The sequence below is a fragment of the Heterodontus francisci genome, chromosome 26, assembly GCF_036365525.1.
Source record: "Heterodontus francisci isolate sHetFra1 chromosome 26, sHetFra1.hap1, whole genome shotgun sequence".
Classification (NCBI taxonomy): domain Eukaryota; kingdom Metazoa; phylum Chordata; class Chondrichthyes; order Heterodontiformes; family Heterodontidae; genus Heterodontus; species Heterodontus francisci.
Genome location: NC_090396.1, coordinates 48,833,431 through 48,845,949, shown reverse-complemented (window position 1 = coordinate 48,845,949; position 12,519 = coordinate 48,833,431). Strand labels below are relative to the sequence as shown.

The 12,519-nt window shown below is 40.4% G+C and overlaps 1 protein-coding gene across 1 annotated transcript in view; it reads left to right on the top strand.

Moving 5' to 3' along the window:
- The window catches only part of LOC137384323 (protein sidekick-2-like), a 506,965-nt gene that overhangs the window by 288,467 nt on the left and 205,979 nt on the right, over positions 1-12,519 (top strand). Inside the window, exon 25 of the mRNA XM_068058191.1 lies at positions 12,382-12,497. Within this exon, the coding sequence (XP_067914292.1) occupies positions 12,382-12,497 (116 nt within the window). The remainder of the gene's footprint in view (positions 1-12,381; positions 12,498-12,519) is intronic.

Below are 12,519 nucleotides of genomic sequence, written 5' to 3'. Positions count from 1 at the left end.
AGATGGGCAAGGTTGAACAACCTGCCATCTGATCGTGAGTGGAGGAAAATACCTTCTTCTGAAGACTTGAACGCATGTGAGAGCAGCAGTGAGAAGATCCCAAACAGTGTGAGTGCGAGAACACAGCCCTGTTTCACGCCACTCAGGATAGGAAAGGAGTCTGATGAAGCGCCGCTATGCTGAATTGTGCCTTTCACATTGTCATGGAATGAGGTGATGATACTTAGTCGCTTTGGTAGTAGTCTGAAGAGACCACATCTGCTGACGAGGTCAAAGGCATTGGTGAGATCTATGAAAGCAACGTAGAGGGGTATCTGTTGTTCACGGCATTTCTCCTGTAGCTGGCGAAGGGAGAACAGCATGTCATTGGTGGATCTCTCTGCTCAAAAGCTGCACTGTGCCTCAGGGTAGACACGCTCAGCCAGCTTCTGGATGAACCAAATGTATGAACCAAAAATGCAAAAACCACTCAGCAGGTCCGTCAGTATCTGAAAAGAGAAAAGGCAGGTTAATGTTTCAGGTATGGGCTGATCATTCATCAGTCAGGCCCACTTCTGAACACATGAAGTTGACAGACAGGAATAGACGAGCTGGTCCATCAAGCCTGCCCATGCCTCATGATGACTGGAACATCATGACTAAATACTTCCAATGCACCTCCCCTGCTCCTTCCACACCCACCCCCCCCCCCCCCCCACCCACAGCCATGTAATCTCCTGCAAGAGGCAAAAAAATCCCAAATGGCTTGAGTCAATAAGGGAAAAATACTCTGGAAAATTCCTCTCCAACACCCTCAGGCGATCAAAACCAGTCCAGGAGATCACATGGACCAAGTGCTATCGATAAATACACTTACCTTCTATATGATATGATCTCTGCCCAAGCAAGAACTGTTCCATCTCTCTCTTGAAGTTCATATAGAAATTCAGCGCCCGCCACAGCAGCTGGCAATGTAGTCCAGAGGCTCACTCTTCTCTTGAAAAAGAATTGCCTAACATTGAGTTCATTCCTATGCTTGTCACATGGTCCTCCCCAATGTTTTCAACTGGAATAATCTCACAGAAGGCACTTTATCCAGCTTTTTAATTATTTTATAAGCCTTCAATAAAATATGATCATTAACGGATAGGACACAAATGTAAAATATTGGTTTTTCTTTATTTTTGTGTTGTATATTTGATCAGTCTGCCACCATTATATGTTTGGTTAAGCTAGCTAGGAAAGATTACTGAGTCTTCAGTAATTTTAACATTAACTCATTTATTACATTTTAACCATATACAGCATTACTTACGTCTGTAGGACTTCTCTGAAGCCATGCTGCTTCAAGTCCCTATCGCATGTGATCTCTTACATCATCATGGTGGGAAGTATTCCTCACACTGTCTCAAACATTAACCCTTTCAAACTCTCATACTATATCTCCCCCCAAGTTTTTATCCATATATATATTTATACATTCATTTTTTATTTTCACATCTCCCCCCAGTTCTCTGACATCACAGATTGAATCTGTCAGGAAGATTCACAACTCTCTCTGATTGTGTTGTTAGATGTGGAAGATTAGTAGTCTTTCTCGGAACTCTTGCTTCTTGACTTGGATGGCCTTCATTGAGGTAAGTAGTATCCGCTGTTTTCTGACTTTCAGGTTCAACATCTGGTTCGTCCAAATGTATGTCTGACGTCTTTGATGAATAGAAATAAGATTTCTCCTGTTTCTTCTTATAGCACCTTCTGAAGTATGTATAAAATAAGATCTCTGTTGATTCTCATCTCTCTGGACGATTACTTCTTCTCTGCTTTGGTCTTGTACCCAGACCTTTTCTCCTTCCATCAACTTAGGTAGGTTCCTGGTATGATATTTCCTACTGTAATTATAAGCTTGTTGCTTTCGGTAAGACTTTTCTCTGTCTTGAACTCTCTAATCATGTCTCTGCACTGCACATACCTGGCAATTAGAAATCATTTCTTCCATATCCCTTGATATTCCCGGCCACTACACGGACGACTGCGCCTATGCTCTGCATTTCGTTATACCCATGTGTATTTTCTCCAAGATGTGTGGAATCACCAGCCTCTCGTCATATACCAGCAAATCATCCACAATAGTAAAGTGCTTTCTGTACTCAAAGAAGACTTTCATCACCTTACCACTGGGGTGCTACTGCAGCCAACCTTGCATGCAATATTGGCGGATACAGATGCATTCCTCATTTTGCATCTAAGCAGGACGAATTTCTTGGAGCTTTTCTGAGCTTGCCAGTCATTGTGATGCAGCGAACTGAGAATATGACACAATCCAATTGATAAAGTTAACATCCTGTTGTGTAGGATGGTCAACAATAGCTGTGGACAATGCATCTGCTGTAGTTTGTTGCTTGTCCTGTACGTATACCGTTTCATATGTGAACCACATTAGCCTTAACTGGAATCTCTGGATTCTTGGAGGCATCCTAGCGAGTTCCTTTTCATCAAGTAAGGAAAATATGGGTTTGTCGTCTGTCTCTATGATGGCCTTTAAGCCAATAATATAACCTGAGAACTTCTCACAAGCCTATGTGACTGTGAGAGCTTCTTTCTCAATGATGGTATATCTCATCTCAGTCTCAGATAATGCTTGAGATGCATAATAAACCAGTCTTCGACATCCATCGGGTTGTTCTTGAAAAAGGACCGCCCTAACCCTGCAGATGAGGTGTTAGCTGCAATTGTGGTCGGTAGTGAGGGGTTACAACACGGTAAGATATCTGGTGATATCAGCATTTCCTTGATCCTTTAAAATGCTTGCTCCTGAAGTGTATCCCGATTAAGCTTTCCTTAATCGTTGTCTTAAGGGTTCAGTAACTTGCACTAGATTTGGTAAAAATTTTGCAAACTTATTAACCATTCCAAGGAATCGTTAAAGATCTTGGACAGAAGTAGGAATTGGGAATTCACTAATGGCTCTCGTCTTTTGCAGGTCCGCCATTATGCCCTTGCTGCTGACAATGTGCCCTAAGAGATGAATAGACGTTTTTGAGAATTCATACTTTTCGTTAAGTGTCAGGCCTTCTTCTTGTAGACGATTCAAAACTGCTCTAATTTTCAGGTCATATTCTTTGATGGATTCACCATGGACTAAGATGTCGTCCATATGGCATACTACAACCTTAAGGCCCTGTTCGACATAGTTTTCTGAAATATTTCTGGTGCTGATGTTATACCGAATGGTAAATGATTAAAACAAAATCTTCCGAACGGAGTAATGAAGGTTGTCAGTAGCCTTGGCATTTTATCAAAAGAACGTGCCAAAAACCCACATCAAGCTTTGTGAACATGGTTCTTTTGGATAACTGTGAAGCTTTCATCTACTGAGGACATCGGATGAACTTCTCTTGCCACAGCCTTATTGAGTTGGGTTTAGGAACTGGAACCATTCCCGAGCACTCCTCTGTAGGTTCAGTGACAGGAGAAACGACTCCCATCCTGTTCATCTCTTCTTGCTGATGTTGGACTTGCTTCATTAGTTGGTGTGATATCTTCCTAGTCATGAAAAGACATACAGGTTTCACAAAGCCATACTATAATTGGTCTTAAGTCTTCCTAGACCAGTAAATCATTTTGGAAAGTCTTTTTGGAAGTGAGTCCTGGATTCTCGATGCTTAACTTCTTCCACTTTTCTTATAAGATAAAGAACAATACAAACTATTTTTCTTAAGAGAGAATTCTTGATTCCGTAGAACATACATTGTTTCCAATATCTGCTTTCCCTTGTACTGGAGTGTTCCCTGTAGCTTTCCCTTGATTTTCAGTTCAGTCCCTCCTAGACCATGTAAGTGAGTTTCTGTTGGTTGCATTGATAGCCCCCCACCCCACCCCCACACCCAGTGTACCTTCTTTCCTGGTGCTTCTTTTACAGTCCTGTGCTTAAGGAACTGTATGGTCGCTGGAGGTTTACTGAACCAAGGTTTTTCTTCACCACTCAGGATCGTTCTGTTCTTCCGGACCTCTGCTTGTCTCACCAGCTGAATTGATTTTCCTAGGTTGTGGTCTTCTGTAGACTGCAATAAAACAGATAGGGATTCATCAGCAATACCTACTACAGTGTGGTCTCATTTTAATTCTGCTTTTAGGTCTCCATATTTGCATCCTTTAGCTGGTCTGCATTGGTCTTTAATAAAAGCATCTGCAGTTTCACCTGGTTTCTGGACCCTTCTGTTAAATTTTGTCCTTTCCAGAATTCTGTTGCTCCTCAGGTTGAAATAGCTATCAAAGGTATTTAAAACGTTATCATATTTGTCTGATGTCTCATTAATGCCTTGTCTTGCAATAACATCGTCTGCTATTGTTCTAATGGAATACAGCAATGTGTTAACTTGCTCTGCTTCAGATTGGCTGTCTATTTTGGAAACAATTCTATATCTCAGGAATCTTTTTCACCAGAACAACCAATTTTGCGTTTGATTTGGTCTTTCCATGTGTCTAAACCGCTTTGGTATTCTGAATTTAAGATCTATTGCTTTTTATGTTGTTTACTTCCTTTTTAAAATTTTTTCTCCAGTTTTGGAAGTTTTCCCGTGCTTTTCAGCCTCACGCTGACTCCTGCTATGGTCACCATTTCTCCCTGTGAAATCTCTTCGCTAGACTCTGTACTTTCTTTCAACACAGTTTTGCAACATTTTTTCTTTACTTTTTACTCCCTTCGCTTGGAGTATTGAGTATTTGCGGCCTATTTGTTTTTTGTTTTTCTTGTGATCGCCAGATGTAATGAGGCTGACCTCAGATCCGCCCTCACTAAGGACTTTTGGTTTTCCCTGTGCTGCCTGCCTACTGCTGTTAGGAACAAACTTTTACTCTCTTTAAGGGTTGCTCACCAGATCCCTGACTGTTACTTGGTTCTGTGACGCGATGCTTGCGATCGCTAGACTGGAATTTTTTCACAGACTACCCACCTCTGTGGTGCAGCCTGAATGCCCCTACAGTCCGATTTCCCCTGAATCTCTGTGCCTCCTTCGTCCACAGAGCAGCTCTGGAGCTTTATCACAGCTGCTTCTTGAGTTCTGCAGTTTTGGCGCATTTTCCAGGTCAGCCGTTTTCAAAGTACTTTTCCAAATTCTTCTGGGTGTTGTAAGGTAAGAACTACCACTGTTCATCATGCTGTATATTTGGTTAGTCTGCCACCATTTTGTATATATGGTTAGCCTAGCTGGAAGAGATTACTGAGTCTTCAGTAATCTGAAGTTCTCCAAAGCCCTGCTGCTTCTCCTTCGAGTCTCTCACGTGTGTTCTCTTACATTGTCATGGTGGGTGTTATTCCACACACTGTCTCAAATATTAACCCTTTCAAATCCTTATACTACATTTTGTTGCCTCGGTTTCTGTTTTGCAGTAGGTATTATAGATTGCACAAGTAAAATTCTGTGCATAATTCATGTCTTTCAGCAGCATTACCATTTCACATGGTTCTGTGTGGAAATAATTGGCAAAGCCTCTAACATGAATGAGGGCAGCAAAAGAAAGAATGAAGTGTAGATGTGCACAGCAGGTTGAACAGGTCAGAAAGCCATCATGATTCCTGGGTAGCAACACCCCTGCTTTCTGCAGATTTCCTTTTCATCTTCCAGTACCAGAGGAGATCAAAGGGAGAGGCTGAGATACAAAGAGATTATAACCAGGAAGATGAAATGCTATACTAAATTGTTTCAGCAGAAGGGAGTGGTGGACGCAACAGGAAGTAAGGAATTTAGTGGAAGGCAGAGGAGACTGAAGGCACGTTTGAAAAGATGGGTTTTAGAACATTTTTGATGACATGGTGGGGGGGGGGGGGGCGGAAGTAAGGCAACCTCGCTTTGAAAGAGATTTCTAGAGGATAGAGACATAATGACTGAGAAATAAGCCCTTTGATTGTGAAACAGAGAGGGTAGGGGACAAGCAGTAGTGTCGATTCAGAGGAATGCTCAGTCTGGACTGGGCTGTATGCTGTTTTTTGCCCTATTGCCTGATTTATTGCAAAACAGGAAACCAATCTTTGTGCAGGAGAGAATATGGAGACAGAAGCTTAGTTTAGGGTTGAGTAGGATACTGAGGTTACAAACAGACTAGTTTGATCTGAGTTGGTGTCCAAGGATAGGGCTGGAATCAATGGTGTCATGGTCCTGTCGTATTTTTCGGAATATGCGGTTTGCCTTCAAGGCTTGTAAGAGATCAGTATTGCTTTAAGAGCCGGCAAGCCTTAAAAGTTATAGGAAGGTACATTTTCGTTGCCTTAGAAAGAGCCATTTGGAGACTGTGATTCAAAGGGTGCATTCTCGATACCATGGAAACAGCCACTGGGATTGAGCCTGATGTGATACATTTGTTTCAGTTCAGTTTTGAACTGGCAGTGAGTGAGACAGTTTGTGCTAACTGACACAGACAGAGGACACAGCTGTGGTGTCAGAGCCTGGAAAAAGAGCTCCCAACCATTTAAACTGAAGGAATAGGAATTTAGTCTGTTTAATTATTATCTCTCAAATCAAAAAAAAGTCAAGCCAAAACAGAGATCTCTGGTAATTTAAATTTAAGAAAGGGAAGTTAGACTGTGACAATCTTTTATCCCTCAAAAACTCTAAAGTCAGCTTGATTCCATTGAAAGAGTTTGCAAGTTGTTAATTATTGAAATTCGCTGGAGAAGGAAAGCAACATTCTATGAGGACTTCAAACAACAAACATCCTGTGAGAACTTCGAGCAACATCCTGTGAGGACTTCAAGCAACATTGGACTGTAAATTTGCAAGGACTCAAATTTTTTCTATTTTAAATGTTGTTTATATCTTCATAGTGTTTAAGAATTTAGTTCTTCTAATTAAAGAATTAATTTATTGATTTAAAGACACCTGGTTTGGTTAGCCTCATTCGGTGGGTTAATAGATGGTACAATTTGGGTGGGTCTCTCTTTAATTTGGAAAGTTTTATATGATATGTTAGCCGATCTGTGGAATGACAGGATTGAATTAACAGTGCGTTGGTCCCACCCACAATCAGAATCGTATATTTCGATTGGAGGTTTTGACAGGAGAGGTCGGTCATAACAATGGCGAGGACACAGAGTTTTTGATGGGAGCTGAAGATGATGGCTTTGGTCTTCCCAATGTTAAACTGGAGGAAATTGTGGCTGGACGTTGGATAAGCAATCTAACAGCACAAGCACTGGAGGGATCAAGAGAAATGGCGGAGAGATAGAGCTCTGGGTGTCACTCATGTACCTATGGAAGCTGATTCCATTTTGTGGATGATGAACTAAGAGGCAGCATATGGGAGAGAAGATGGATCCTGAGGGACTCCCAATGTGATAGCGTTGGATAAACAAGGGAATTAATTACTCCAGTTATACTTGGATAGTTAAAAGTAAAACTGAGTGAGGGCAGTTCTGCTGAGCTAGACAATGGAGGAGAGGCATTAAAAAGCATGGTGCCGTTGACCATGCCAAAGGAAGGATAATGAAGCACAGTCACAGTTGTAGAAAATGTCATTCATTGGCCATGACTTTGGTTAGGGCTGTTTTATTGCTGTTACCTGATTGAAGTGAAGCATAGAGATTTGTGGGAGAGATGGGATTGTGGAGGTGATAACATATTCAAAGACTTTGGAAAGGAAAGGGAGATGGGGCAGTAGTTTGCAAGAGTAAAGTGATCGAGGATGGGGTTTTTCAGAGTGGGTGTGACAATTTTTTGAAAGGGAGGGTTAAAATAGAGAACCATTTACTATGTCAGCTCGCTGTAACTAAAGAGTTTGGAATATAGCAAAGCAAGGACCGGACTCTCCAAAGGACCAATTCCAATAAACTAATTGTCGGGTACAGTTGCATAGTGGTTGTGCTACTGGACTGGTAATCCAAAGGTCTGGACTAATCTGGATACATTCAAATCTCACCGTGTTAGTTGGGAATTTAAATTCAGTTAATTAAACAAATCTGGAATAAAAAGCTAATATCAGTAATGGTAACTGTGAAAGTTACCAGATTGTCATAAAAACCCAGCTGGTTCACTATTCTCCTTTCGGGAAGGAAACCTGCTATCCTTACCCTGTTTGGCCTATATGTGACTCCAGACCCACAACTGTTTTTATTGCTAACCGGTGGTTTGGTCAAGACTATTGGGCATTCAGTAGAACCAAATAATGCCAAATCTAAATTGACATCCTCTTATTTAGACAGTAAATCAGTTGAGTGAGGCAATTACCTATTATAGAGCAGAGTACAGCACTGCTGTCACTGTCTCCTTTTGTTTTGCTTGCAAATCAGTCTTGATAACAACTGCAATCCAGATAATAGTGCACCTAGGAGTAGTAAATCAATTTCTTCAGGTCGTATTCGGTTGTTAGGCAAAACTGAAATCATTACATGGTAGATAGTAGACTTCAGCCAGGGACCCTCATTTCATTGAAAAGTACTTTCATCAAAATGAAGTCAAAAACTATTTGATTCCAAGTCTTGGCCACAGGACTTTGGCAATTCCTGCTTGGACTATAACCACATGTTCATGAAGAAAGTCATAGCCAGGAAGCAATCTTACCCATTGCTTCCTCTATGAAGAATGATTCACCATTTCCCACTTTTGCAGGATTGCCAGAAGCTGCATCACCAGCAAGAATTTACAACTTTGGCAGAAAATTCACTGATGCGGGCAAAATATAAATTAATAATCCATCTAGGTCCAAAAATATTCAACTTTGCCTGTAACTAGATCCAAAATTACATGTGGTTTGACGTTTTTCCATCTATGTACTACACTGCAGCTTGTGAAGTTTCAATTGAGAATTTGGTCCAGAATTTAAGGAGTATTGGCACACACTTTGCTCCCAATCTTTAATACCACTGCTTTCGAGTACCTTCTCCTCCAGTGGACTTGGAATGGCCTTGGAGTGTTAAGTTCTGTGGAGGATGTGAAATAGATGTTTCAGTGAAGTGTTTGATGAGGTTTATTCAGCCTATGCATTCCTCCTTCAGTCAATTCATTAACACCAATTTAATTCCAGCATCGTGTCAGGATGAGTAAATCTACGCAACCGTTAGCATCCCCAACCAAAGAAATAATCATCAGTGACGGAACTAGTGGGGAGTCATGGAGGGTATTGACTCCCGCCCCATCAGACAATCATTTTGAGATCGGCCAGTGCAGTTTTGGAGGACCACCTCCTTTTTGTTCTTGAACCTCTTTAGCCTGCAGATTTAAGCGGTTCGTGGCTTGATCTTTGGACCATGGGTAATTCGGAATTCTTTAGCTCCTGGCTCAGTTCCCTTGCTTTGGCACTCCCTACTGAACCCTCAGCTTCCAGGGATTCCCCACAATGTCTTTTGCCCTAAGAAATGGAAGCAGAGCAATCTTGGACTGTTTTCCTTGGAGAGGAGAAGGCTAAGAGGAGATTTAATAGAGGTATTCAAAATCATGAGGGGTCTGGACAGAGCAGATAGAGAGAAACTGTTCCCACTTGTGACAGGATTGAGAATGAGAGGCCACAGATTTAGAGTAATTTGTAAAAGAAGCAAAAGCGACATGATGAAAAGCTTTTTCACGCAGCGAGTGGTTAAGGTCTGGAATACATTGCCTGAGAATGTGGTGGAGGCAGGTTCAATTGAAGCATTCAAAAGGGAATTAGACAGTTATATGAAAAGGAAGAATGTGCAGGGTTACGGGGAGAAGGCGGGGGAGTGACACTAGGTGAAATGCTCATTAGGAAAGCCAGTGCAGAGACGATGGGCTGAATGGCCTCCTTCTGCGCTGTTACAATTCTGTGATTCTGAGAGGAGGAAGCAGGTTGGTGGAGCAGGCCACAGAAGGCAAATCAGCCAACTCTGGGGCCAGGTTGGCTAAATCTGAGGTTTTAACTAAGCATCCCCCCACCAGCCAACAATCCTTTGACCCCAGCTGCACAACTGATAATCACCATTCACTTTTCAAATAAAGGTTCAAAAATCATCATGAATAAAATTTCAAATCATTTTGAACAAACTTTTAGATAGATATTCGTAAATACACATGACTATTTTGTAATTGATGTGGTGAATTGACAATCTCGTTAATATATGATGCATGAATTACAAGACATTTAGTTATCGTTACAAATATCCCTGCTGTTTTACTTGGTCTAAACCTTTCTCTCTCTCCCTCCCCAGCTGATTTACTCTATTTAGCTCACTCTTATTATTTTACTTTTGTACAAATTGATTTACCAGCAGTTTCGATACGTTTGATACTAGAGGTGCTACCACCTTCAGGAAGCAAACAAATTTATGGTATTGATTATGTGGCTTCTGAAAGCATTTCCACGATTCTGCCCTGGCAGTATTGCAGGATCAGATTGTTTCCTCATTTTTGTCTCCATGATGCAAATGCATATCTGTTTTCTTCCAGTACAAGTTGAATTGATGGTAATTGATTCCTTTTTATGAAGATTATTATAAATGCAAATAAAATTGAAGACAACAGTAAAGCCTTTTTGTTTGAACAAGCAATAAAAACAAACAGTATTCTTGATGAGCTGAAAGGCTGTGAGAATTGATAGTTTGCGATATATTTTTAATGACTACTGCAATGTAAAATATCCTATGATAGGACACTAATGACATCATTATAGTATTGCAAGCACTAAAACTCTCTTGCTATTTCAGACCTTTATAGATTATACCAGCTTGTTAGTGTGTAGTTATTAATAAATATGCTTGTTCTATTGGAGAAATATTTTCACCATCAGTATGTGTAAATATCGTCTCTACACTATTACAAAATATATATAAAAAGATGCTTTAGTGTAAATAATACAATATGGATGGAGTTGAAAGGTATTGCCTATTTGTCTCTTTTGTTTTTATCTGTTAGAATGTGCATAGCGTGTGTAAATTGTGTGCAACCTCTAATAAAGGCACTGATTGTAGTCTAATTAACATTCCTTATGAATCTGCTTGCCTGTATCACAAGATAAAAGCAAAATACTACAAATGCTGGGAAATCTGAAACATCTGAAAATGCTGGAAACATTCAGCATCTGTGGAGAGAGAGCAAGAGCTAACATTTCAGGTCGATGACTTTTCAGTTCTTGTTAGGGCGCCTCACACACTACATATCTCCCATGGTTGCCAACGAGGCTGACCAGAGATCAACTGATACTTGGGGAACAGTATTGTATCTCTGTTTGGCCCCTTCCTCCAAATGAAATCCTGTTATCAGGTTCTCTGCCACTAGACTTTTCTAGATCTTACTCAACCACAATATTATTTGCAAGTGAGTTTTAATAACTCACTCAAAGCACCCATGAAGGCTCAGCTCGTTGAACCAGCGAGTAACTGAATTATATTAAGCAAAGAGGTCCCAAGATTGATCTCTGGCTTGATCATTAGCACATTGCAGTTGACCTCAGTACTCCTGCTTTAAGAATGGGTAAATCAGGCAGCATTCCTATTCCTTGCCCAGTATTCTCCTAGTTATCCTTCACTGCTATCCTGTCTTCTAATCAATGTTACTGCAACAGCTCTAGGGAATCAAATTTGTTGCATTTCATGGGCAAGATTTCCTGATTTTGCAAAACTACTGTAAAGATCAGGAATTCCTGTTGAGCAGCAACAGTATAAGGTAAGAGCTGCAAGAGATGAGTCAGGAAGCAGACCAGCATGAATTTCAGTGACCCAGCCTTTAAAACAAAATTGAGCAAAATTATTATTGGCTTGTGACACTGAAATATTTCATTAGTTTACACCTTTTTAAATATTTAAGCTTCTGATGAACATATTTCTCTAATAAAGCCTGTTGATAACTGGAGAAGTTTGCTACAGTGAAACATAGGCCTGGTTCGAAGTTGTGCTGTAGCTCACAATTATATGCACATATTTCTAGTATATTCTGAAATGTCATTGGCATAAAGTTCGACAGTATAGAGAAAAGGTGGTTAAAGGCTGATCACAATGATGTATATGAAGTATTAAATGGAAGATTCAAGGTGAACCCAGAATATCACTTTGAGGTTATAGGTCAGCAGGACAAGAAAACATAAGTTTAAATTAGTGAAATAGATATTAAGAAATAAAATCTTTACTCAAAGTATTGATCGACATTTGGATAGGTAATGAAAGCAAAGACAGCGAGACGAATTCAGAATGTATTTGGATGTGTGAGGTAAAAATGAGAGGAACACCTCACATCCTTGATTTTTCTCATGTTCTTGGCTAGGATGGCTGGGATCAGTACATTAACATGATATTAGCAGATTGTATTGCTTTTAGAAGATACTGCCGACGTCATTGGTACCTTTTGTTACAACTGTTGAGATGCCTATTGCAAAAATATAATTATGGTTAAATTTGAAATTCTCATTGTAACTGTATAAGGATATTTGTTCCATGTATAAAAATGTCTTTCTTTCTTTTCTTAGTTCCTTCATCTGGACCAACAAATGTTTCTTCTCTTGCTCTTAACTCAAACAGTATCTTAGTCAAGTGGAATGAGGTTCCACAACAAGATCGCAATGGGCTCGTCCTTGGTTATAAGGCAAGTTGATTAATTGGACACA